Source organism: Festucalex cinctus, chromosome 5, assembly GCF_051991245.1.
Source record: "Festucalex cinctus isolate MCC-2025b chromosome 5, RoL_Fcin_1.0, whole genome shotgun sequence".
NCBI classification, from domain to species: Eukaryota; Metazoa; Chordata; class Actinopteri; order Syngnathiformes; family Syngnathidae; genus Festucalex; species Festucalex cinctus.
This window is the reverse complement of record NC_135415.1, coordinates 30178017-30205602: the sequence shown is the minus strand read 5'-3', so window position 1 is coordinate 30205602 and position 27586 is coordinate 30178017. Positions and strand designations below refer to the sequence as shown.

Sequence of the window (27586 nt, the reverse complement as noted above, 5' to 3'; positions counted from 1 at the left end):
TTTACAGTTGGTCCGACTGGATGAAAAATGTTGAGCATTTATGCTTCCTGTAGTTGTCCCGATCATGTTCCGAACGCATTTATGAGCTGTCCTTCGCCAAAACCACAGTGGCAGTCAATCTAAGACCAATCGAGCGCCCCTTTGATGCTGAAAGAAGGTATTTCTTTGTGAATGTCCAGGCAGAAGGACACTGTATCGCTTCAAAAAAAAAAGAAAAAGAAAAAGAAAGCTTTCATGATCTTTTTTTTTTTAAATTTTTTTTTATCAATGGCATCTCATCTTTTGTGCGAAAACATCCAAAATTAACTGACCGCGTGCACATCACAGACTGCTGCGGGGAATTTACAATGCAATCATCTTCAGAGAGGTGATAACCGCTATCTATAACTGCCGATAACAGAAGGCGAAGAGAGCAAAAGAAGCGCACGACACATCACACTTCTTTGATTTGGAGCGCAATTAACCTGTTTCAACCCCATTAAGTGAGATCAGGAGGTGAATTCACCTTTGCTAAGTGACGTGAATGTAAGATCGTCCCAATGTCACAGAGTGGATGGACAGGAGGAACCTCCTCGAAAAGTTCATTTTTGAATGTGCACAGATTTGATTCTGCTGCGCTTGGCCCCCAGTGATATCATGTATCATACAAATGGACGGTACAATATACTCCGTTCAATGTTTTCACATTCCTAGACTGCTTCGAGGCAGCCGAAAAAGTCTCCCAAAAAGAAGACTTGGGTGAAGGCGAGGCATTCAAATAACTCGACTTTCACGTGAATGGCAAAGAGAAACAGCACGCAACATCGCCATTGAAAGTGATCGAGATAATAAAACATATTCATATACTACTCATGTATGAAGTTACATACATTAAGGATTGAGCCTTTGTGTTTTTTGTCAGGCCTCTTGTCCTCTACTCCGCCTCTTTGAACACCCCCTAATCCAGAGGTGTCCAAACTACGGCCCGGGGGCCATTTGCGGCCCGCCGTCCATTTTTCACTGGCCCGCGACATGTGCTCAAAATGGCATTTGACGCGGTTCAAATAAAATAAACAAAACAAAAATGTTTGGAGACGGTCAAAGTAAGAAAAACAGGTGCCATTAAAAGGTTATTTTAGTTCACTAAAACTAAAATTGCAAAAACAATATTGTTACCAAAATAAAACGAAAATGCTTTTTAAAAAACGCAAACTAGCCGAAACTACATTTTATGTTTACAAAACTAACTATAATTATAGCAAACATGGCCTTTGTTTTAGTCTTTGGCAATTAATTCAATGCATGAGCCTTTGGGGATGATTTTAAATGTGATTTTTAGTAGATTTATTTTGATATCAACTGGAATAATAACGTTTGAAAGTATGTCACACAGAAGTGACATCATCGAACAGCAGCCAATAGAAAAGCACCTTCAGATGACATTGCACCCATGGTATTTATTTTAAATATTGCGCACAAGTAATACACATTAAAAAAAATAATAATAAAAAAAAACTAACTAATACTAATACTGAAACTATCTAAATTAAAATTAAGCATTTTTTTTTAAGAACTAACCTAACAGAACCACCCTGAAATCTAATAAAAACTCAAATGAAAAATTCCCAAACTATAATAACCCGACTTCCATATTACAAATAAATTGGTTTATATACTGTAACATTTTTCTAAATATGCAAAAGCACAAATCAATTATTTCTCACATGATCTGCGTCCTTTGGATTTCCTGTATGTGGCCCTCAAATGAAAACGTTTGGACACGCCTGCCCTAATCTCTTTCACCCCCATGCGTGTGTTTCCATCCCGATTGAGAGATCAAGTGTGTTGGATCACAGAGACCCGGCTGCAGACAATCATCTTCGGCTGCAATCTTAAGCCAGTCCTGAACGCCACCACATCACCAGATGGACGACACTGTCACAGTTAGTCGGCAGTGGCATTCAACCGGCGGCGGCGGCAGTTTGCGACGCATTGCGAGCCACCTGCTTGAAACCGAATGAAAAGTCACACCGTCTGTCAGGTTTGGCACGGCGGACCTGACCAACGTTTTCATTTTTGATTCATGTCCGATGTTATAACCGCCGCTCACACAAAAATATCGACTTGAAATAGTTTTCTATTATGAAATGGCAAGCCAATCATTGGCGTTCATATAGAAATGTGGAGAAACGCCTCGTTGTGGAGTCTTCCTAAAGCAGAAGAGATGCAAAGTAGGGAGCAGAAAAAAAATATTAATGTAATGGAAATGACGTATTTTTTATCTGGTGTTTGTTATGGTGCTGTTTGCATGTCTAAATAGAGAAATTTGAAATCTGAATGGTGAAAATAAGAATGTAATTAATTTACTACAAGGATTCAAAGGGTTCACTGAATGCTGTCATCTAATTTATGAATGAAATATGATCCACAAAAATTGTGTTATGCCATCAGTGCCACAACTTAGACCTGGTTTCACTTGGTCTAAGGTCTCGTCTACTTTTTGTCACCATATCGTCAGGTGCACCATTTCATTTCATAGAAAACACCTTCAGTCCATTGGAAGATCCAGCATAGGTGCAGCACGGTCCTCCAAATCCCCAAACACGGTAAACTTCACTTTCCCCAAAGCGAAAATGAAGTTGCACCAGTTTTTTCCCGTCATCAATCATCAGGAGGTTTCATTATGGCCGATCAAGGGCAACACTTTTATAACAATTTCACATTTGAATATAGCACATTAGTTGTAAAATTGTCTTTGACTAAAATGAACTAAATAACGAAGAGCAGTTCAGGTTGTACTGTAAATGCGAATTGGTGACTTTAGTCAATTCAAGATGGCGATGGCATTTGATAGAAACGATTTCTTTCAAAGTACGTTAGGCCAGAGAAGCTCCGCAGCGTCGCTCTCACTTCAAAAGCTCAAACTGGCAGAACAGAAGATGGCCGCTTCAAATCGATTGACTGATTTCTGTGACTCTCAATGTGACTCGTGCACCTGTTGCGCCGGCTGTCTCCCATTTGAAGGGTGCCTTCGACGCAGCTGCACATTTCAGCTCCTTCCGCAGATGTTTAATAGGATTTCAATTGGGATTCATTCAAGGCCGCTTTCAGAATAGTCACAATTTTTTTGTGGGACTTTCATTTGTGTCTGTGGCTCTTTTCTTTTTTGGAGGACACATGACCAGCTGCTAAGCTTGCAACCTTGTTGCAGGTGCTGAACGTCACCGTTTTCCGATGCACATTCACCCAATCCTTATTGAGAAATAAAATGTGGTTCCCACTCCCCCCATAAATTCAAGACATAAGTATCAAGTTTACTGGTGAACAAAATGAACAGGGAGAGTAAGTAGCCTTTTCTTCTAATCTGTCTCTCTTTCCCTTGAATTCAGAATGCGTTTTGTTTTTGTATTCTGGTCGTGCTGGACTCGAATTGCTCAACTTGGCATTGAAAATCCTCATCAGTTAGGACACTGACTTCCATCACTTTAAAACCTGTGGAACACCACACATTATACATGTGAATTCATATTGCACTTATTCGTCCAACCACTTAATTTTTTTTATTGACATAGTTAACATGAAGGGATTACAATAATAAAGACTATCACATGACGTACTTTCACAAAAGCCACAAGCGCAAAAAAAAATCCCTGTCGCTCCAGATAGGTCAAACTGGGCGTATCGTCAAGAGTCATTTGAGTCAGGTGTGTGTCTTGACCTCCACCGAACCCCTTGGGGGTTTCCAGCAATCCCAGATTAAGAACCACTGTGCTCAGACCAATCTTTCAGATTTCTCTCCACAGTAACTTAATTAATAATAACTAAAAATTTCACTACTATACTTGTCTTTTTTTTTTAAAAAGGCAACAATTGACCTTACCGTAAAACACGCCCGCGTGACCTAATAAACCAATCAAGACGCAAGACATCACGTCTGCGTCGGCATGTGCGTTTTGCTCCGCACAAACAAAGCAATCCAGCTCCTGCTGGTGCATTGCGTGGTTATCCAAAGCCAATAAAAAAGATTTTTTTTAAATCAATCAAAATAGTTCAACGCTGTAGTCAGGGCTTGTGTAAGAGCGACACTGTCCGGTTTATTCCCTTCCCTAAACCTCAAACAACTACGAAAAATGTCTGCGCTGGATCAAACTTTGCGGAAGACCAAACACGACCAGTTGAATCCCTCCAAAATGACCGGAAACTACGACGTTGGCACTAAGGTAATGTTCTCGAGTGATGTCTTTAGCCAAAGGCTAACGGTAGCTCCGGGTGGTCCACGCGTTTGTTGACTATTTCCTATTAATGCTAACAAAACATTGAAGCTATGAGGTAATATCAATTCATTCTTACCCTGCTTGACAGGAACAATGTCCAAAAACTTCAGTTTTGCTGACAATCGGTCGAAGTGAGGGAGGCAACGCTGTCTTTTTCGGACTTCTGTAGTAGCAGACAGCGATTTGTATTTGTATTTCCTTTGTTTTGGAGCAAAACTGCACAGTGAGGGAGTGAAGATACCCTTCACTAAAAAATTTTTTAAAGCCCCTCTGCTTGCTTCAAAGAGAAATATCGGCGTCCTGAAAATACCTGACCGAGAAATCACAATGAAAATTTGACAACTTTGCCATTCTTGTGAATGCACTTTAGCTCATCTTGTCGGGTAAATAAATGTCCGAGGGCGCCGCTCGTCGCGTTTAGTGGCTGGGGGCGGGGCTTAGTATACAAGATGGTTGACTGATCTGGCAAAATAATTAGCCAAAAATTGATTGATTTTTTTTTACATATATTTTTGTAATAATATTACCCAATCTATAACCTATTTAGAAACATAATTTACTTTCAAGTAGTACCATCCATCCATTCTCAATATTTGTACTTTCTTTTCTTGCGTGCACTTTTAATAAGTCTCGAACACGTTTGCTGTTCTGCTTGCTGCGTTTGAGACAAACTCATATAATTGGCACTTACAGTATGCCTCATTTCTGCTCAATGGCCTCATTATTTGTGCTACAAAAGTCAAAACATTATTGATTTGGTGTGTTTTGATTGGCTTTAGACTATCATTACCGTCTAGTGCAACAGTAGCTTGTTTACACTTTGTATTGTCTTTTGAAACAATGCTACATTTTTTTAACAGTGTATTGTATGTAAAGATATGCCCAAACGTTAAATAAATCAAACAGCACATTTCTAGGGCACAAGGAAGTGTTTATTTTGGAGCGTAATGGTTTGTTTCCTTTCAGATTGAAATGTCGGGGTCAATTATTATCATTTACAACAACTCCTTCTAGGGTGGAAGTGTGCCTTCTTACGCATGCAAGTGATATTTTAAGCATTATATATTTATATATATATATTTTTTTTAATAAAGATTCCTTATACAAATGTGCTCAAATAGTATTAAAACCAGATTGCTTTCATTAGATTAACAAATGTTGAGTTGCTTCTGCTTTGTGGGCGCCTCCACAATGTGGCTTCATCAAAAGAGATTAAATGCTAATCATAGGCTCCCAAAAATAAAACGGAATACGGCATGTATCCAGAACAGGATGATTTTTTTTTTTTTTTCAGCTTTCTATCATCAAAAGCTCGAGAATCCTTCTCGTCAGATCATCGAGTTTAGTCAAGCTGATGCTTGAAGACACATTTAAAAAAAAAAAAAAAGCTTGGAGAAGCTGATCACAGAACTGTGGTCAGATTGGGATCAAATTGAAGGCACCGAGTCGAGTTCAAGCAAGATGTGTCTGTGTTTGCAGCAAAGTCAAAAGCAAGCCAATGCAGCGCTCTCCTCCTCCTTCTCATGAAGGGATTAAGGAAGAGATGTTTTGGTCTCAGAAATGCTTACCTGCTGTTCACACATTTTGTAAGTGTAATTCAGCCGATAATTAGTTTACATATTTAGAAATCAGGACCCGTTGTTGCTACAGTGCTTCAAATCTTTTTTTTTTCTCTCTCTCTCTCTAATTATTAGACTATTTATACAGTTGTGCTCCCCGTTTCTTTGGGAGTCATTATTTTGCAAAAAAAAAAAAAAAAAGCAGGTCCTCTGCTTGCTCTATTATTCAGGGCTCAGTCAGTCACAGACAGTCATTAAAGTTTCATGGGAAGCAATTTGGTGGCTGAGTTATTTGCAAAGTGAGGTGAGTGCATGTGGTGACACGACACCTTTTGTTTGTTGTGCTATAGGAGCTCGTGTCTCCCCCCCCATACTGAGAGGAGGCAGCAGTGCTCATCTCTGACAGGGTGAACTTTCCCCTGATGAGCCCCGAAGGGGAATCATCAAAGATGAGAGCAACGAGGATGGATTAAGCTCGGGTCACGCAAGCCCAAACCCAAAAATAAGAATTTACATTTGAAATAAGAGTCAGAAAACACGCTCATTTTCTTTCATTGGTTGGCAAACAAAAAAAATCAAAGGATTTGAGGACCACGTTGAAAATGAGTCACTCAAGTACGGAAGCGTATTGCATTCACTTGGAAAAAAAAGAAAAAAAATCCTGTTTTTCTGACAAATTTTTTGGGGGAGATTTTTTTATTTTTTTTTTTGAGTAATATTTTTTCTGTTTTTCTGAATATTTTTTTTCTGTTTTACTGAATATTTTTTTCTGTCATAAAAAAAGAATATTAAGAAAAACAAAACAAAAATCACTGAAAAACAAGGGGAAAAAATTATTTAAAAAATAACAGAAAAAAAATATTCAAAAAAACAGAGCACCAACTTCTGTTTTTCTGTGTAATTTTTTCTTCCTGTTTTTTGGAATAATTTTTTTCCCTGTTTTTTGGAATAATGTTTTTTCACCCTGTTTTTCGGAGTATTTTTTTCTGTTTTTTTTTATGACAGAAAAAAAATATTCAGAAAAACAAAACAAAAAAAAATACTCAATGAAACAAAGTTCCCCAAAACATTAGTCAGAAAAACAGATTTTTTTTTTTTCAAGTGAATGCAATACGCTTACTCAAGCAATTGCATATTGTTTATATATTACAGTGTTGTAGTTAAATCACTACCTGAACAGCATCTACTTGTATAAGGAAAATAGATTTTACCCGATTTTGCAGTGGTCTCGACCCTGGAAGCCACTTGCAAATATTATCCTCTGCATTGAACAGCAGCTGAATCCCATCATCTCTCCATTCAGAACCAAAACTGGAGCAATCTGTCATATGATTGCCATTTGAAAATCAGTTACTTGGGAATCATCCGTCTGATATTTTCACCATTTGGACCTTGGCAGAGCAAAAAAAAAAGTGGAGGAAACTTATTTTTTGCTTGGAAATGTTTAATCATCTTTATTCCAAACCGTGTTATTTAAAGAGAAATGTTACTAGATTATGTGAAAACAGTTTCATTTGCATTTTTAGAAAAGCTAACTAGCTAAAACACATTTTTAGCCGCAAATATCACTTTTTTGGTGTATGCCGCAGGCTTAAAAACGAACAGCGGGCCACAAAGGCAGTTTATAGACATCCATGCCTAAGTAACAACAGAGAACATGGAAAAAAATTAGACGTTCTGACAATGTGTCATTCAATAACTCCAGCTAGCTAAGACCATGCTCAATACTTTATGACAAAACAAGCAGAGGTGGGCATCGTCATTGACTGGAATCGATGATTGATGGAAGTGCCCGCCTTTTGGCGTGCGCTTCAGCATTTTCAGCGAATGTTTGGTAATGCGAAGCCTCACAAAAATACACGCGATCAACAGAAGTAATCCTGCTTCACTCAGTGCTCAGCGAGAACAGGTAGCGGGCTACGAAATTATACTTTCGCCACATTGCCTGCATGGTCTCAAGGTTTTAAACATTAGAAATGTACACTTTCTGTTGCAGAGGTTGCATACTTTTATAATGAGATTTTTTCAATCAGAATAACTTTTTATTTTATTTTTTTAACACTGACACGAGTGCAATACACTCATAAGTGTTTAATTTGCCTCTTTATTCTTATTTTATCATATAAGCTTTATTATGTCATCTAGAATTGTGCATTAATTGTCCTCACGAGAGTTTGTCAGTGACACTTTTGTCAGTCCAGGTCTCTTAGTTTCGATTTTCTCTCCCAACTCTTGCTTGCTAGCTTAATTTCCTTCCACGAAAGCTGTCCTCCATAGTTCTGCATCCAGCCTGCTCAATTAAGGTTCGAAGCCATCGAGTGTTTTCAATTTTCTGAGTTTTCAAGTTCAAGTTTCCTCAAGGCCATCTGAATCCACAGCCCTGATCTTTGTTGTTTCTTTTTGTATTTATTTGCCAAGATTGTTTCCCATCATCCGTCGCGTCTTGTCGCCGTTTTCGGTCCGAATCCGGCTCCTCACGCGACAGCCCTTGTCCACTTAATGTCCACATTTGCCCATCACGGTGCTGCAAAAAGAACATCTGATGCGAAAGTGGGTCACGGCAGATTTGCTTCCACAATAAGAACAGATGCAGCGAGAAGAAGGAATTGAAAGGAATTTGGTGGGATGAGCGCATGCTAACATGAGATTATCGCAGTGGGTGACTGCTTGCTTCCATATGTCATTTCACAAAAAAAAAGAAAAAAGGGACAATATGCAGCAAGGAAGGCAAGCTTGCGATTGACACACTTGAATTGTATGCGTTATATGATTACAAAGTGTACATCACAATGGACAAAAATGGCTCATGTATTGACTATTTTTGATGTAAACATTCTTAAAATATGCATATTTGTTTTCAAATTGAAATACATGGGGTCAGACTTGTGCTCAAAGTTTTCAAATGTTTTTATTTGTAATTTTCAAGTTAAATTTATTCAACCAGACAAGTCAACAATTTGTACTTAAGATTGAATTGCACGTCTCAAGGTCGGTTTTCACAAACATACCGCGGGGCCCAATTATGGAATTATGAAATTCACAATTAATGTATCTATCGAAATGTCAAATGAAACTTAAAGAAGATTTAATGTCAAAGACATTTGGTGCTGCAGAAGCTTGACTGATTGTATATATTTCATATGTGTACTGCTATTATTTTAATTCTAATAATGAATTAATTGTAATAATTATTTTTGCCAAAGTACTAATTTAGTTATGTTGCGCTATATATAGCATTGGTAGAATATTTTTGTTATTAAAATGTTAGTTTATTATTCTTCGGTGAGGTCCTTGATAAACTTCTCCTTCACGTGTTGTATTTATTTTCATTTTATTTTTGCTGCCATGGTTGTATTGTTTTTAATATTGTGTCAACAAACAGTCAAACCAACCAAAATAAATAGCATCAAGAAAATTTGCTGTAACGATACGGTTGTACTGCCGTGATGAAATTGTAGTGACAGAAAAGTACTGAAAAGAAAGAAAAAAAAAAAAAAGTCTTCATTGTGTCATCATCCCGTGTTTGCGTGTGAGGTTACTGAGCCTTCACATGCAGTTCAATAATTCATCCAGAAGTGGAAATCAAATCAGTGGCGGCCACTGATATGTTACATTACATCACTTCAATTTTTTTTGTTTCCATTATAGGCACTTTGGGCATAAATGTTCATGAATGCTTATTACTGGCAATTATGTTTGCCATTAAATATGGAGGCAGAAGGAGCCATTAGAAGTGATGATGACTTTGACCCCGACTCAAATCCCCGTTATGAGGTATTCACGGCAACCTTTGTTTATGCAGGATCAATTTTACTGTCAGCAGGTAACAATATACTCTGTGTGGGGGTGGGTGGGAGGAGTTTTTTTTGCTTTGTTTTGTTTTTTTGCTACTTCTTATTGTTTTTGTATTTCAGGCTGATGTTCGCAAAACAAAAAGCAAGGGCACTTGGTTAATATCCAAATACAGAAATCCTAATAAATAGAGGCTGCATCAAAGCCTTCTGTATGCTCTAGCATTAAAAAAAAAAAAAGAGAGGAAAAAAACGTATAAATACGTCTTTGGGACACTTAGAACATTAAAAAAAAACGTATTTACACGTTATTGGGAGCAAATGAGTTAAAGAGAACATGCACACTATACCGTACATGGGAAGGCTGGAGTTGGGATTTGAACCCAGGACATTTCAAAATAAGAGACAGATCTGCATGCAGCCAAATAAACACATTTATTTATTGAAGACATGACATGAGGTTAAAAAGTTCATGTTCCATTTAACTATTTACCTGAGGTCAAAAGGTCAAATATAAAATGTTCAACATTTTTTTTAAAGTTCATCTTCCAATGTTTCATTTTTTTTTTCCAGTGTAAAACTTTCAACACATTCATAACGACGTCGTGGTTCGTTTGCTTTTTCAGCGACAGTGTCAATGTGAAATTGAATGTTTGCTTGACATGATTTGACTAAAGTTTTTTTTTTTTTTGCCTTTCCCAGGCAGAAGTTGGCACTTTGATGAAGTCGCTCTTCTATATGGTGACAAACAAATTTATCTGCTTTACTAAAAGACAGATGTGATTTCGCCCAGCCATTTAATTATGATAAATGTTTTGATTATAGTGGAAAGGTTGCACAAGTATTTGCACACCTTCAGGGTTTTGGGGTCCTGGGGGGGGGGGGGGGGGGGGGGGGGGGGGAATCACACACACAAAAAAAAAACCCTCCCTGCACATCTTTTTCACAAATAATATTTTCAATTTTCTGTCTGTCAAGGGTCCTTCAGAATCATCATCACGTTCCCCACTTTAAGGCACTCAGTCATGATTATTGTGCATTTAGATTATTATTATTTTTTTAAAGTAGCTAATGTTAATTATATAAACATTTAAATGACTATTTTGCTGGCGAAAACTCCTCGAGTTGCCCAATCTCGTTTTCAAGAAGATTCTTTTTACATTGTATGCACACTTCACTTTGGAATAGGCAGACAAAACAGGAAATGACAAAAACGACACAAAACGAGACTCAGTCACACTGGAAAAACACACAAACTGGAATCAAAATGACACTAAAAGATTTCCAAATAAACATAATTATAATATTGGAATTTCAGTATCTGAAGAATACAAAAAAAGCTATGAACCTTAAGGATTTTTTTTTTTTGCTATTGCTGCAAATGGGGGCCCATATTTTAATCCGATTTCTCTTTTGTTTGTCATATGTCAAATACTTTGCGTCTATAATATGATTTGTGTTGTTGCCAAGTGTGATGGATTAATTTCAAGATGGAGCCTGCTGATTGTTTTGGTCATTTGTTTGCCAAAATAACAATGATGACTTGGCACAAGCGACAATACGCCAACAGAAGACCATCCGTCCATCCGTCCGTCCGTCCATCCATCCAATTTTCCATCCAATTTTCCATCCATCCATCCACCCACCATCCATCCATCCATCCTTCTATCCATCCATCCAACCATCCATCCATCCATCCATCCATCCATCCATCCATTCAACCATCCATCCATCCAGCCATTCAACCATCCATCCATCCATCCGTCCATCCATCCATCCATTCAACCATCCATCCACCCATCCATCCATCCATCCATCCAACCATCCATCCATCCATCCATCCATCCATCCATCCATCCATCCATCCATTCAACCATCCATCCATCCAGCCATCCATCCATTCAACCATCCATCCATCCATCCATCCATCCATCCATCCATCCGTCCATCCATCCATCCATTCAACCGTCCATCCATCCATCCATTCAACCATCCAGCCATCCATCCATCCAACCATCCATCCATCCATCCATCCATCCATCCATCCATCCATTCATCCATCCAGCCATCCATCCATTCAACCATCCATCCATCCATCCATCCATCCATCCATCCATCCATCCATCCGTCCATCCATCCATCCATTCAACCATCCATCCATCCATCCATCCATCCGTCCATCCATCTATCTGTCCATCCATCCATCCATCCATCCATCCATTCAACCATCCATCCATCCATCCATCCATCCGTCCATCCATCTATCTGTCCATCCGTCCATCCATCCATCCGTCCATCCATCCATCCATCCATCCATCCATCCATCCATCCATCCATCCATCCTTCCTTCCTTCCTTCCTTCCTTCCTTCCTTCCTTCCTTCCATCCATCCATGAACTGCTGGAGCCTATCTCAACTGTATTTGGGTGAGAGCCCAAGAGGCGCAGGGTCCAACCTTTGATTGGTTGTCAGTCAATTGCAGGCCAACGACCATTCACACTCGCATTCACGCTACGGAATATTCAAAAGCTTCAATTAATGTAACATTTTTTTTTGTTTTTTTTAATAACTGGATTGGCTTGTAACCTCTTCAAGGGTGTACCGCCCGCCTACTGCTCGAAGCCAGCTGGGATAGGCTCCAGCACCCCCGCAACGCTTGTGAGGAAAAGCGGCTAAGAAGATGATGGATGGATGTTTTTAAACCCAGAAACTTGTGAGCCAGCCAGGAGAAGCACTATATTTGCCCGCCTGCTTTTCCACCCAATGTTTGTATTTCATACTTTTGTGATTTATTTCTGTGACATTTTCCTGCGTCTGACTTCCATTCCTGATGCCACTTTTGGCCTACTTGTACGCCATTAAATCTGACCAGTGAACTACTTTGCGGCACCATGAACAGTATTTGGGCCAACTAGCCGGCTCACAATCCAGTACAGCCTCGTGAGCCATGCTACTAGTAACCTTTTGCCACACTAGTAACGGGTTGTCCCACTATTATGTCCGACAAGTTTGTCCTTACCCGTGTGCAGAAATGTCACATGGAAGTGGCAAAAACATTCAAGACAGTCGTTTTAGTAGTGGACTGAAGTGTGTCACTAGTGAGGACAAAAATCACACTAGTACATGGACATAGAGCTGGATAACAAGGACATCGAACAAGAGCTCAAGCGACAGTAATCAATCAATCAATCAGGACGTCCATGTGTGGGGAAAATGAGCAGCGGCCAGCAGGGGGCACTCGAGGGCCGGAAAAGCGATGCAGCAGTTCGCTCCGCGGGGATCTCCGCCGACACAATTCCTGTTGCTACTCAACTGATTCCTTCTTGACGGTCAGCGGCTCTTGACGCCGGACGATGCGGATCCGTTCGACTCGCCTTGCTTCGGACCACACTTGTGTTGTTCCGCCGCGTTCGTTTCGGGCATCAATTCGCCACCGATAATTGAGCCGGATTCAACAATTGGCCGCCGGATGTTTGCGAACCAGCTTCGCCCCCGAGCCCCGGCGACGAGGCTTCGGGCTTTTTCGCTTCAAGGGCTCGGCAAGGTGGTCGTCACAAGTGGGCATCGTCGTCCAAATCATCCTTTGCGGTAACGTGGCAAAGTCAAAAGTCTCACTTTGCTGTGGAGCCGCTGGCGTCTCTGACAACGTGTGCAGACGCCAAAGTGCAAAAAAAAAAAAAAGAAGAAGAAGAAGCAGCGTTGTGCTCCACTTATTTGGCCGGCTTCGTTGGAACATGTGGAGCCGGGACGCATGCAACAGAAAGCGGTTAACATGAGGAGGAGTCGACACCGCGCAAGTATGGGTATGTGCTACTTGTTACATGAAGCTTTGATTTTTTGCCATTTTTAATCCTCCGCGTTATTTTCACTTCACCTCAACCTGTTTGGTGTCATCTGTGCCCCCCTCGAGGCTGCTAAAAGATGATTGTGGCGTTTGTCCCTCATCAGCCATTTGACAGATTACCTGATGTTTTTTTTTTTTTTTAATCACCAATCATTTTTCTCGCTTGAGGAAATACGAATATGTGCAGTGAGAAGAAGACTCGGGATGCAAATACATTCGTCTGGTGCTAGCTAACAAATGGCCACTTTAACTGGATGAAACGAATGTTTATTTCTCACTATCCATTAGGGGTGTGAATTGCCGAGTACCTGACGATTCGATTCGATACCGATTCATCCCGATACGAATTTACAAGTCAATTGTTTTCATTCAAATGAAAGAAAATTAAGAAAATACTAAGCAGTAAACTGTAAGATTTGTATGAAAGTGTCGTATTTATTTATCTGAAACTTAATCTGTTTCATGTTTGAACAGCATCCAAATAAAATATGAAGGTTTAATGTTCCGTTCATATAACATTCTTGTGAACCCTAATCCGAAGTAAGACGTTTTGTTGAGTATTTTTCCATTAAAAATGGAAGTTTACAAATCGATTCAGCCGCCTATTGAATCGATTTGAGAATTGCGCGATGTAGTACGGCGATATATTGCCGAATCGATTTTTTTTTTAACACCCCTACTATCCATTTGATGTGCCCTTTCACTTTTTGATCCTTAATCAGCCTCTCTGTGTTGTGCGCAGGACTTCCTGCGCTTTGCAGATGGCTTGTGTTCGCAGCGGCGGCGCCCGGCTGGCTGCTGGCCGCTCCCAACCCGCCGCGCGAGCGTCCCTGCCCGCAGAGCTGCCGGTGCGACGGCAAAATAATCTACTGCGAATCCAACGCCTTCGGCGACGTGCCGAGCAACGTGTCGGCGGCGACGCAGGGCCTGTCGCTGCGCTACAACAGCCTGATGGGCCTGCGGGCCCGCCAGTTCGCCGGACTGGCGCAGCTGGTCTGGCTGTACCTCGACCACAACTACATCGGCGCCGTGGACGCTCGGGCGTTCCACGGCGTGCGCAGACTGAAAGAACTGATCCTCAGCTCCAACAAGATCACCCTGCTGGAGAACGACACGTTCCACGACGTTCCCAACTTGCGAAATCTCGACCTTTCCTACAATAAGCTGCAGGCGCTGCAACCGAATCAGTTTGCGGGCCTGCGGAAGCTGCTCAGTTTGCACTTGAGGTCCAATTCTTTAAAGACGGTCCCGATGCGCGTTTTCCTCGACTGCCGCAACCTGGAATTCCTCGACATGGGCTACAACCGGCTGAGGAGCCTGACGCGAAACGCCTTCGCCGGACTCCTGAAGCTCATCGAGCTGCACTTGGAGCACAACCAGTTTTCCAAGATCAACTTTGCCCATTTCCCCCGCCTGACGAACCTGCGGGCGCTCTATTTGCAGTGGAACCGCGTCAGACTGCTGACCCGGGGCCTGTCGTGGATGTGGACCTCCCTGCAAAAGCTGGACCTGTCCGGCAACGAGCTCCAGACTTTGGACCCGAGCACGTTCCAGTGCCTGCCCAACCTCCGGACGCTCAACTTGGACTCCAACAAACTGAACAACGTGTCCCAGCAGACCGTCCGGACTTGGATCTCGCTCACCACCATCAGCCTGGCCGGCAATCTGTGGCACTGTAACCCCAACATTTGCCCCCTGGCGGACTGGCTCAAGGCCTTCAAGGGCAACAAGGAGACGACGATGATCTGCACGGGCCCCAAAGAGGCGCAAGGAGAGAAAGTCAGCGACGTGGTGGAGACGTACAACATTTGCGCGGTCACGCCGAGCCCCGGCACCTCGGCGAGGGCGCCGCTCACGTCCGCCTTTCAAACGGAGCCGCTCCCGCTTCCCACCCGTCCCGGCGTGGACGAGAACCGGACCGCCGCTCCGACCCCTCCCCAGGCCTCCCCGACCGTCCCCTCGCCCGACTCGGAGTACGTTTCCTTCCACAAGATCATCGGCGCCTCCGCCGCCCTCCTCCTGTCGGTGGCCGTAATCCTGCTCGTCATCTACGTTTCGTGGAAGCGCTACCCCGGCAGCATCCAGCGGCTGCAGCAGCGCTCGGCGGTGAAAAAGCGGCAGAAAAAGGCCCGGGAGAGCGAGCGCTCCTTCAACCCGCCGCTGCAAGAGTATTACGTGGACTACAAGCCGTCGCACTCCCAGACAATGGATGTGCTGGTTAATGGGACAGGACCTTACACATACGCCATCTCGGGCTCCAGGGAATGCGAGGTATGACCCAAAGTTGCCCTCCGAAAATCCATTTCCGCTGCGAAGGCATGAGAGGTAAATTTTCAAACAATCTGTGGAGACGAAACACCAACTGCCCGTTGTCTGTTTTGGGATAAGGAAGCAAAGGTCAGTGCACTGTGATTTGCTTTGCAATGCGTTTAAAAAGTCCTTCCGAGTTGTTGTTGTGAGTCGTGCGCTTTCACGGCTTACAACGCAATTCTCGTTATTTGCAATCCGAGCGGCAGCTCCACTTCAAAAAAGTCAATTGTACACAAAGTAGCTTCATCTTTCATTCTTGACATAAAAGAGGCTGTCAAATGGCTGCCAAGTCACGGTGCAGGTGGTCCTCTGCTGTCCGGCTGTGTTTGCTGCCTTGGTGGCAAACATGGTGGAAATCCCGATACGTGTTTTCTGTCGTCTTGCGTATGTAAATAAGTCCGAAGCGGCACCAGTTTGGATTCTAATTCCGTTCTCCAGTCGTGCCGAAAGCAAACACGAACTGATGACGTTTCGTCATTGGTGGGATTCAATCAAGTTCAGTCAGTGCAGGCTGGAACACATCAAAGGTTGAATGAGGATGAAGATGCGTTCGCGTTTTGGGCTCGAGATGTCCTCTTGCGTACTATCGCAAAACCTGTTTGCTTGATGGATTAACTCGTACATGATATCATATAAACAAACAAAAACTTTTTACTCAGTGAGTCGAGTAGGGATGTAACGATAGCCAAACATCACGATGCGATATTGGCAATATTTAACTCATTTGCTTCCAATAACGTATAAATACGTTTTTTTTCCATGGTCTAAGTGTCCCAAAGACGTATTTATACGTTTTTTTGTTTTGTTTTTTATGCTAGAGCATTCAGAAGGCTTTAATGCAGCCTCTCAACTGCAAAGAACGGTTGCAGAAATTGTAGTTATTACACAAACGGCCAGCAGGTGGCAGCAGAGCAAAGGAGATCAACCAAGGGCCATGTAGAAAAAAAAGCTAAATTACTTACAATTTTAAATAGATTTGTGAAAACTGATGGAACTTAGCTCTCTTCTAATGCTAATTGCTGCAAAACAGAAACCGATAGAAACATACTTTTTTTCTTGATGAAAGAAGAGACTTTAATGTTTGATGTTTTTATTTCAATTGAACACAATATTCTGTGGGCCTTGCAAAATCAGTCCAAACCCAGTAAAGCGAACAGGATTGCGAAATGTGAAAATGGCGGCGCGTGAATGAGTTAAACATAGAAGGCCAAAACATCCCTCATGAAAATTAAATTGCACTAATAAACTATCCACTAGAGGGTGCTAGAACTGCACAAATGGAAATCAACCTGACTTTTTTTTTTTTTTTAACAGATGTGTTCTTTTTAAAAATATTGTGAACATGACGACGATATTGTGGAAGTTTTAATATCACGATATCACGATATTGCCCTTATCGTGACATCGTCAGAGTCGAGTGTATACGAAAGTCGGGCTCTTTTATGTGAGTGACTTTAAAACACCGTCTGGCACCGAGAGATTGAGACCGAAAGTCTTGGCAGGAAGCACACATCAATTTGTTCATGGTTAATTAGGCTTTTTTTTTTTTTTTTCTTGCATGTGTAGCCTTTTTTTTTTTTTCTACATGTACACGTCTGTCTTCTTTTGTCCTGCTGCTCATCATCATCGAGTTGAGCGTGATTTCGAGCGACTGTGCCAGAGATGATTGATGTCACTCGGATCTTGGCTGAGGGTCGGCTGGACTTAAGTTTTTTCTCTTCCTCGAGCATCATCAAACACTTGAACAGTATATTCAGTAAACATCATGTACCAATTTGTGTTGAGTTAGCTGAAGCTAGCTGGGGGGGCGCTAATAACTGAATAATTTCAGATCCAAATCAGGCTTAAAAACAAAACAAAAACAAAAGTGACTAAGTAATGAAAACAATGGCAAAATCTATCGATTCTTTTGGTGGTGGTGTAAGGCGAAGACCGAGATACTATTGCTAAACCACCTGTCACCATTTAGACCTGGTTTTAGTGAGTCTAGAATACATTTTGTCACCAAATGGCCAGATTTGCAATAGAATAGTGTTGAAAGCAGTCTACCAAATTCACAAACACGGTAAACTAGACTTGATGGGTTCTTCATTTTAATGTGGTGGATTATCTGCCTTTTCAGGGGGGGGGGGCACTCGTTACAGGTGTTCACTATATGTAAACACTAGGGGGGGAATTGCCTAGTACCCGACGATTCGATTCGTATCACGATTCATAGGTCACCATTCGACACCGATTAATCCCGATACGAATTTATAAGTCGATTGTTGCTATTTTTTTTTTTGAAATTCAAATTTAGAAAATACTAATCAATACGCTTGTACAGTGTAAGATCTGAATGAAAATGTATTATTTATAGAGCTGTCAAACGATTATTATTTTTAATCAGATGAATCACATCTTAGAATTTTAATTAATCACGATTAATCACTGACTTAAAAAGGCTTTTTTTTTCAAAATATATTTTGCCGGCTAAATTTGAAGCGCACCTGTTATGTGTTAATTTTGTTGACATTTAATGTTATGAGGACGTCTTCAAAAATTTACATCCACTGCACACGCTCATCCTGCATTTTCTAATTAATTAATTATTTACATAATTTAAAATGGGGGGAAAAAAATGACCTATGGCTTATGTAAACATTTATGAAATGCTTTACTTTAATGCATGTCGTTATGTTTATTGCTCAAACTCCAACAGCGACCTTTAATGTAACCATCCACTGTCGGCTAAAAAGGATCATCTGTAGTCAAAATGAATAGTGTGATTAATCTGTGGTAAAAAATGATTAATGCGCTAATTTTTGGTGATTAATTAACTAGTTAACAACTTAACACTAACTTTGACAGCACTAATTATTTATTTATCTGAAACCTACACAGGTTATATACATGTTCTAATCTGTTTCATGTTTGAACAGCATTGAAATAAAATATTAAGGCTTAATGTTCCATTAATGTCACATTATTTCATTTATTTCAGACGTTTTGGTGAATATTTTTCCATCAAAAATGGATGTTTAAAAATGGATTTGGCCGCCTATTGAATCGATTCAAGAATTGGGAGATGTAATATCGCGATATATTGCCAAATCTATTTTTTTATTTTTTTTATTTTTAACACCCCTAGTAAACTGATATCGGACACGGGTCACATGACAGCACACGTAAATGAAATCGCAAGACATGCAGAGTAAATCCGGACAAGTTTTTCCACAGACACGGCGGCTTCCACTAATATGACACATGCGACGTTAGGTGCACAAGAAGCGAAATCGGCTCCTTGTCAGATATCGGCGGCAAAGCATTTCTCAAACGCAAAGACAAGCTTGGGGGTAAAACGGCAGCTTTTCAATCTTGCAGCTTTCATGTGCGACTGCGGCATGGGAGCATTAAATGGCAGACCGACCTAATGGGGCTCCTGCTCACTAGAATAACTAATAGGCCATCAGAGGTAAGGAGCCGCGACTTCCCTCAGCTTTGTTATTCTTTGCCCTCTCCAGCTCAAGGGAGCAACCCAAGCTGTTAAAGACGGAATGGGATTTTTTTTTTTTTTGGTTTCTCCCAGCGTCACGTTTGGCACCAACTATTGGAAATGCAGCAACAACACAGAAGAGGAAGCGACTCTTTAACATTTTCAGTTTCGTGCTGGAATTGCATGTTGAGCGTGAATGTTGCATTATTCGATCACAGGGGTGTGCAGACTTTTTCATTTGAGGGCCACATAACAGAAAATCCGAAGGCCGCATCATGTTATGAAGAGAAATTGTGTTTAGTAATGAAAATTGTACAAATTTATTTGTGCTTTTGCATATTTAGAAAAATGCGACAGTATATAAACCAATTTATTTGTAATATGGCAGTAGGGTTATTATTATAGTTTTGGAATTTTTCATTTGAGTTTTTATTTTGATTTAAGTTTTATTTTTTTAAATTTATTTAGTTTTAATTAGTTTTCAGGGTGGTTCTGTTAGTTTTTTTTAATTAGTTTTAGTTCTTTAATAAATGCTTAGTTTTAGTTTAGTTAGTTTCAGTATTAGTTTTTTTTTTAATGTGTATTACTTGTGCGCAATATTTTTTATTTTGTTTGTTTTATGTGTTAGTTTTGTAAACATAAAATGTAGTTTCAGTTAGTTTTCTTTTTTTAAAAAGCATCTTCGTTTTTATTTTATTTTGTTAACGAAATTGTTTTTTGAGATATTTCGTTAGTTTTAGTTCACTAAAATAACCTTTAATAGAACCTGTGTTTTTCGACGCCTTCCCTTCTTACTTTGACCATCTCCAAACATTTTTGTTTTTATTTGATTTGAACCGAGTCAAACGCCATTTTTAGCATACGTCGCGGGCCACTAAAAAGTGGACGGCGGGCCGCAAACGGCCCCCGGGGCCGTAGTTTGGACACCGCCGCTGTTTTATCAAAACCTTCTGATCCCGTTGAGGAGCCCGTTTATTGGCTCTTGTGACTTGCATCAGTCGTATGACAGCATGCAAAGTCCACTGAAGGGCCGTCACGCACGATCCAGGCCACAAAGTTTCACAAGAACCGAACGACACGCAAAGAGTGTCGAGATGGATGAAAGTGTGACGGGTGCTGCAGCCGAGTCACAGTCAGACGGAATCCTCCGATTTGCTTTTTGTTTTTTTTTCTCCACAAAGCAAATGCATAGCTAAAGTTTGAATAGGCAAAATACATCTTGAAATTGAAGCCTGTTCCATTTTTATTTTTTATTTTTCGCCATGGCCAGACCAGCAATCTCATGAAAGTGTTGCTATGGATTTCAACCAGCAGGCTGAAAGCTCGACTTGAACAATGTGAATCCGATCAACGCTTTGAAGTGCGGACAGTCTTGCCGCAGTCGAGTTGACGTCCGCCCACAGATCAACCGCTGCCAAAAGGTAGCACGGAAAATATTAGGAGAGAAAAATAAATGCCTTTGCCTCAGCCAGCGACGTGTTTGTCGATTTGGGAAGAAAATGGCGAGTATTGACAAAGCGAGCATATCGCGCGCTCGCTCAACAAGAAATAATTCACGTGAGCGGACAAGACTGTGGATTGTGCCAGCTTTTCTGGTCATTGTCAGACGTGGGGAGAGCAGCCACAAATTGTATTCAAGCAAGAGTAGCCTACTGCTTGTTTCCAATACGAGAACTCAAGTCCAAGTAACAAGTCGTCGTCCAAGTAAATATGCAAAAGTACGAAAAAGTATGTTGACTCAAAATGAGCGATGGGCGACCACTCGTACCACAAGTTAATTTCAAGTAGCAGCTTCCCTCTTGTGACCGTTTTACGATCAGGAACCAGAAATTAGAATGGAAAATTGTCATTACTTTCATGCAATTTTAACTCATTCACTGCCTTTGACAAGTATACTTGTCAATTGAATTTTTTTAGAGCGGTGCTAAATGGGGGCGAATCTGATTATGCTCCACTGTAAATATCAAACTTGGAAACAACTTTACTGATGCCCAACCACCGGTAGATGACATCATTGCCCAATTTTATAGGAAATAAACAGTTTCAGAGTCCATGGGCGAAATGGCTGTATTTTGGCAAACCGACATTTTTCTACTGTCAATTATAAAAGAACGCGACGGGGCAAAAAAGTCGGGAGTCTATTCTGTCATTTGGTAGATTCGGTTTATATATATAATTATTGAATGTAATATCACGTGAGTATTGACAATTTAAAAATTTTCTAAAATGACTGGCAGTGAGAATGAGCTGCTCTCAAAAAAAAAAAAAGCCTTAAAAGGACAAAATCGCCACCAAAGATTAACATAAACACAGATGTGTAGACTGAGAAAACGTTTAAGTGTGTACATCCTGTATTTAAAAAGCACATTTTCCCGAGTCAATCCAGCAGACTGCGCCTTTAAATCAGCTTGTTTAGAGCAACAAAAGAATGCGACAAATCATCATCAGCCTTTCATGTTTTGCTTCCTTTAGTTGCGATAATCGGCCACTTTGAGATGACTTGTTCAAACACAAACTATTAAACATTAATGTACTTTTTTTTTTTTTTTTTTAATAGTGTTGCAAGTTCAGTACAAAAATGAACAATAAATATAGTTAGGATATTCTTTAATTTACCAAATTTTGACAGTTGGTGACACGATAATGCATAATTGACATCATGATTTATCTGATCTGCATAAGAACAACTAAAGTGAATTTTTTTTATTTTATTTTTAATTATTTTTTTTAATTAATTGATGACCCCTTGCATACCAAACTGATGGATGTGAAGGCTGTCTTGACTTTGCATAAAAGATATTTTCCAACACACGACCGTGTGCAGTGACAACAAAAACAAAAAACGAGACGTCAGCGCAAGCCTCGACAGGCTTTCCGTTGTTTGTCAAGTTTTGAACTCTTTGGGACTCCATCAGGTTCTAAAAGTGAAATCGTACGTCATATAATAACAGCATCCACCAAAGCAGAATGCGACTCGACTAATGTTTCTGTCCCGCCAACGTTTTGTCGTCCTCCATGAAAGCCTTCCAAGTGCGTGTTTGGGGATCGTTCCGTTTGTCAAACGTGGCCATTTAGCAGTCATTCATTCCATCCTGGCACTTTGTCAGCCCATGCAAATGAGATTTGCTATTTGACATTGCAATTTTGCAGACATCTCAAGCGTGACTTTATGTGTGTGTGCGCGCGCGCGCGTGCGAGCGAGTGTGTGATTTTTTTTATTTTTATGTGACCTCGTAATGAGCAGGGAACAAGCGCTAATATCGTTCCAATGCTTTGAGTTCATCCTTGCCCCAAAGCTTGCATATGTCATCGGCCCTCCGCAAAACTTGGGCGTAACCGTGGTAACCTGCATACTTCTTGTGGGTCGATACAACTTGAATGTCTCCTGTGGATGCAAGTTGTGTTTGTCTGACACATGACATTGGCCAAGTTTGTGTTTGTTATTTGTTTGGGCACGAGATGCAAAGCTGGCGATGACTTAAAACAGTCTAAACGTTTTCATTTGAGGGCCACAGACAGAAAATCAGAAGGACGCAAGGGCCACATAATGTCATGAAGAGAAATTGTGTTTAGTCCTAAAAATTGTACAAATCATTTATTTGTGTTTTTGCACATTTAGAAAAATGCTACAGTATATAAACCAATTTATTTGTAATATTCCAATATGGTTATTATAGTTTTGGAATTTTTCATTTTAGTTTTTATTGTTTTGAATTTTGTTTTTTTTAATTTGTTTAGTTTTAATTAGTTTTCAGGGTGGTTCTGTTAGTTTTAAAAAAATTTTTTTTATTAGTTTTAATTCCTTAATAAATGCTTAGTTTTAGTTTAGTTAGTTTCAGTATTATTATTTTTTTTTTAATGTGTATTACTATGTGTATTCCGCAATATTTAAAACACACCATGGGCATGACGTCGTTATTCTGGTTTATATCAAAATAAATCTACTAAAACCCCAAAGGCTCACATATTAAATTAATTACCAAAGACAAAAACGAAGGACATTTTTGATATAATTCTAGTTAGTTTTATTTTAGTTAGTTGTGTAAACATAAAATGTAGTTTCAGTTAGTTTTCTTTTTTGAACAGCATCTTCGTTTTTATTTTATTTCATTAACGAAATTGTTTTTTGAATTTGAGTTTTTTCGTTAGTTTTAGTTCACTAAAATAACCTTTAAAGGTACACTCAGTATTATACAGTGGCATCTAGTGGTGAAACAATAAATCATTCGGAAAAAAAAACCATTTGTTTGTGTTAGTAGTATGTAAAAAGATATGTTGTATCGCATAAACGTACTTTTTTTAAATATAACGGTTAGTCTAGAAATCGCAAATTATCTTACATGTCCGAGCCGCGGCTTCTAGTGTCCGCCATGTTTCGCCGCCATCTTTCTGCTACGGGTGCCGTCAAACACAAATTTCAGCGCTCCATTTCTTAACGCGTTTTTGGAACGCACTTCCGGTTTGTATGGCGACCGCATTTCCACGAAGAAGAAGAGTTTCCGGTCCCCGAAGAGAGCATTATCAAGCATCACACTTACTTTGGGAATTTATTTTATTTCAGCGCGACAAAACAAGAGTTTATATTGTAGCCGCATTTGCCAGATGGAGAGAAATGCGGAACAGACTAGGTTTGGGACGTGCCGGTGCCTTCGACTGCTTTCTACTTGACCGGTAAGTAAGAGTACATTTGTGTTTACGTTTTGAGAGCGAGAGAAAAAGTATACACTGTACTAATTAATACGATGTTCGTACCTTTGTTTTACGATCACTGTAGCTGTTGATTAGCAACTCCGCACCACTCGAACGATTTCGTTATGTAGCTACTTGCTTCGAAAAAAAAAAAAGATTCCCGCTGGCACGTTATATTTAGAGTAAATGCGCAAGTTATTGTGTAATGTAATGTAACTGTGATTTCGGAGGTATATTTGCCCATAACTTCAATGGAGAATCTAAAGCATACTGTATTAGTGGAGGAGTTGAAAATTATTTTCGTTGTGGTTGGTGAAAATAGTGTTCTCGAAATTAATTTTCGGCAGGGAATAACTTTCTGGACTTAAATGCTGGCTGTACCGTAAGCACTGCTAGAGTCTGAACTCTCTCACTCAAGTGTGTACTGGTCCATTGTGTAATTGGGTGCACAAGAATTTACAGGCTGCCCCGTTTTCCACGGAAACTCGACAAGCAAGCAGCCTTTGCATATTCTATGCAGTATGCAGTCAAGTTACTTTTATCTAGCTAATACAATGTTTTGGGCCCAAAAACTAAAGATCTTACCTCTATTTTGGGGGCTTTGTTGGAAAGTTGGTGACATATAGTAGTATCATCAATTATTTTATTTTATTTTATAATTGTGTTTTTGTTTGTGTCACACTAGATCAACAGCCAAACTTGAGGGGTTCCAGAACCATATTCTGATGTATACAAGCATTCATGCACCGTTTAAATACATCACCGACCTGCAAGAAAAAAAAATATCAAGGGGAGAGTCAGCAGCCATATTGGAATGCCCCGAATGAGGACACTTGAATGGAGGACCCCAGAAGGCTTCGGTGTTGTACCACCAGTATCTCCACCTACCATATCTGAGCTGCAACAAACTGAAGTCAGCCGGCGTCTTGGTATGTCATTTACATATGGACGGCATTGCACACTACATGAACTTTTTGTGTGAAGCAATACGGAATGGTCACATGTACAAGCACCACTTGTTTTACACAGGACCTGCTGACCAGGTGTCTGAAGCCATGGAGTGACTCCTCCCTCACTTTCCTCAGCAAGCCTTTGAAGAATATGATATCATCGTTGGTGGGAACATGCCCTCACTCCATAACATGTACTTGTGCAGTCAAGGAGCATGTCAAACTTAATAAAACCAGCAAACATTGAAGTGACTTCATTTTTACTGCAGTCTGTTCACACAATCAATAGACAAGCCTTCCTTGATTTTGCCCCAATAACATCATAGAGTAGGCGAAAAGTAGTGTTACAGATCATACTATGTGTTCGGGAGAGTTTGAGGAATGTTGCAATGTTAATGGGGGACAATGTCAGCACACACACACAAAAAAAAAACAAACATCATGGTATTGAGTTAATCAGATATTTTAGCTGTGTACAACACATACCTGCTCTGTAACACTACCTTTGGCCCAAACCTGTATGTCTATTTTCCATATTTTGAAATGCACAGCGTATTGGTAAATTTCTGGATCAACTGCAATTCATGTCGCTCATTATATTATAACAGCATTTTTTTTTTTTTTAGTTAATATGTTCATTTCATGTAGACTTTTATTTTACTTTATTTTATTTATTCATTTTCATGTACTGTACCTTACATTCATTGGCCAATGAAGAATTCCTTGTCATTGCAAGCATTTATAATAATTCTCCAGGCTTTTGATGTTTTACATTTCTAGTCATGTAAAATAGTGTTAGGTTAGGTGTCGAATGAACACTGCATGTTGACGCCAAAGGAAATAGTATTTTTTAGTTATTCAAAATGTACAAATTAACACACAACAACAATATACAAGTTATACAAACTACAGCAAGTGTCAGACATGGACTAATTATATGCCAGGTAAAAAACCTTTGTATTGTCCTCGAGGATCTGGGAAAGTGTCACTTATTTGCCACAAGTCACCAAGGTGCTGCAGTCTGGGATCCAGGTACAGGAAATCATGGTGGTGCTGATGTGTCAGCAATGTGTCAAAAAGTTTTTCTTGGTGTCAGTCTATCAGCTGGACTTGGATATCTTCATGTTCCTCCATGGTCATTTCCTGTACGAGTCTCTGCAAGAAGGTAACAATTGTATGTCAGATGAGGTGCCAAACAATGAACTGAAAGTCACTGAGCCAATGAAGTACATTATTATATGAGCAAGACTATTTGTGAAAGCCATGTAAATTCCTGCACATCGAAGTACAAGGAAGCTGTTGTATCTTCAATCAAAACTAATTAAGTTGCTTAGTGATATTTATTAGGTAAAATTGTTCAACATGGTGACAAATCGATATCTTGAGTAAAGGGTTTCAAATGTTTTTGTAAGCAGCACTTTTCTGAGTGGTTAGTAGCAACAAGACACGGGGGGGTTTACGAGTCTGAGTTGCATCTGTGTAGTTCAGTTAACACCATTATTTTTGTACGATATACTAAACATATCAGCAAACGATGTAATCTAAATACCACATATTCCAAGCAAAGGTATGTTTTGAGCCATTCACATGCATGCTCGAATGGAATTATTTTTCCATGATGACATAATTGTACGTTACGAGACACCGCGTTCACTTCCGCGTTCTCTTCCTCGTCTCCCTCGCCCTCTTTGAGATGGTCCACATGTCTATAAAACATATAACATAACTGTGTGTTCTCTGTTGCATAGTTTAGTTGCACTAACAAATATGAACATAGATAGCCATTATCATTAGCTGACGTACAGTATTTCCTAACAATGCCGACAAAAATATTAATTCTGAAATTAAATGACTAAATCACAAATATTAGGGGTCTGTACAGTGTGTCTAACAAATGCAATTCACTTACGTCATCACTCGAGGGATACCAGAAGTTGTTTGCGTTCTGTTCCGGTGAAATTGGTGGTAGGCTGTTGAAGTAGGGTCTCTCTGAGACGCCGTAGTTCGTGTGCTTAAAATCATTGCATTATCTTGTTTGACCGATAGATGGCGGTCGTGAGCTACACACTGGGGCTTTAATAGCACCTGTGTTTTTCGACGCCTTCCTTTCTTACTTTGACCATCTCCAAACATTTTTGTTTTGTTTATTTGATTTGAACTGAGTCAAATGCCATTTTTAGTATTTGTCGCGGGCCACTAAAAAATGGACGGCGGGCCGCAAATGGCCCCCGGGCCGTAGTTTGGACACCCCTGATTTAACATGTCAGGAATGAGAAACAAAAATCAGCCTTCACAATATTCTGCTTTGACTCGCCAAGACGGCAGCTTGTAAAAACGCACAGAAGGCAGACATCGCAAAATTGTCGTTGATTTTGCTTGTTTGAAAAATCTCATTTGGCCTTCAACGAGGGCTCGGCGATGCGTCCTTGAAATAAAATGTCTGACTTTTTTTTTTTTCTCCAGGAAAGAAATGATTTCGGATTTTTTTAACAATTTTCAGAAAAAGCAAATAATAGACTTTTTTTTTTTTTTTTTTTTGCCCTCATAGGATTTGTTTGACCTCTCTTGATACCAAACAAGCTTGGAAACAGTTTTTACCTGCAGCATTTAAACGCATCGACAATCCACAGAAATAATGGAAGCCGATACCTCAGGTCAAAAGTTTCCAACATATAAATCATCATCTCGTTGTCAATTCACCTGATTGCCTCCCACT

At 40.1% G+C, this 27586-nt stretch overlaps 2 protein-coding genes and 1 long non-coding RNA gene across 5 annotated transcripts in view; all 3 read left to right on the top strand.

Moving 5' to 3' along the window:
* LOC144019245 (uncharacterized) overlaps positions 1-864 on the top strand; it is a 47083-nt gene extending 46219 nt beyond the window's left edge. Inside the window, exon 5 of the mRNA XM_077522188.1 lies at positions 694-864. Within this exon, the coding sequence (XP_077378314.1) occupies positions 694-777 (84 nt within the window). The 3' untranslated portion in view covers positions 778-864. The remainder of the gene's footprint in view (positions 1-693) is intronic.
* Positions 865-12853: 11989 nt separating this feature from the next.
* Positions 12854-27586, top strand: part of LOC144018773 (leucine-rich repeat transmembrane neuronal protein 4) — a 61730-nt gene continuing 46997 nt past the window's right edge. For 2 of the 3 annotated variants that reach the window (XM_077521312.1, XM_077521313.1), the window contains exons 1-2: positions 12854-13405; positions 14189-15717. In XM_077521312.1, coding sequence (XP_077377438.1) covers positions 13354-13405; positions 14189-15717 — 1581 coding nt within the window. In that variant the 5' untranslated portion in view covers positions 12854-13353. Of the gene's footprint in view, positions 13406-14188; positions 15772-27586 lie in introns of all 3 variants that reach the window. The other variant, XM_077521314.1, reaches the window with a different exon arrangement.
* Positions 22727-25175, top strand: LOC144018775 (uncharacterized). The gene is made up of 3 exons (XR_013283513.1): positions 22727-23902; positions 24606-24849; positions 24950-25175. It is a non-coding gene; the product is annotated as an uncharacterized LOC144018775 (long non-coding RNA).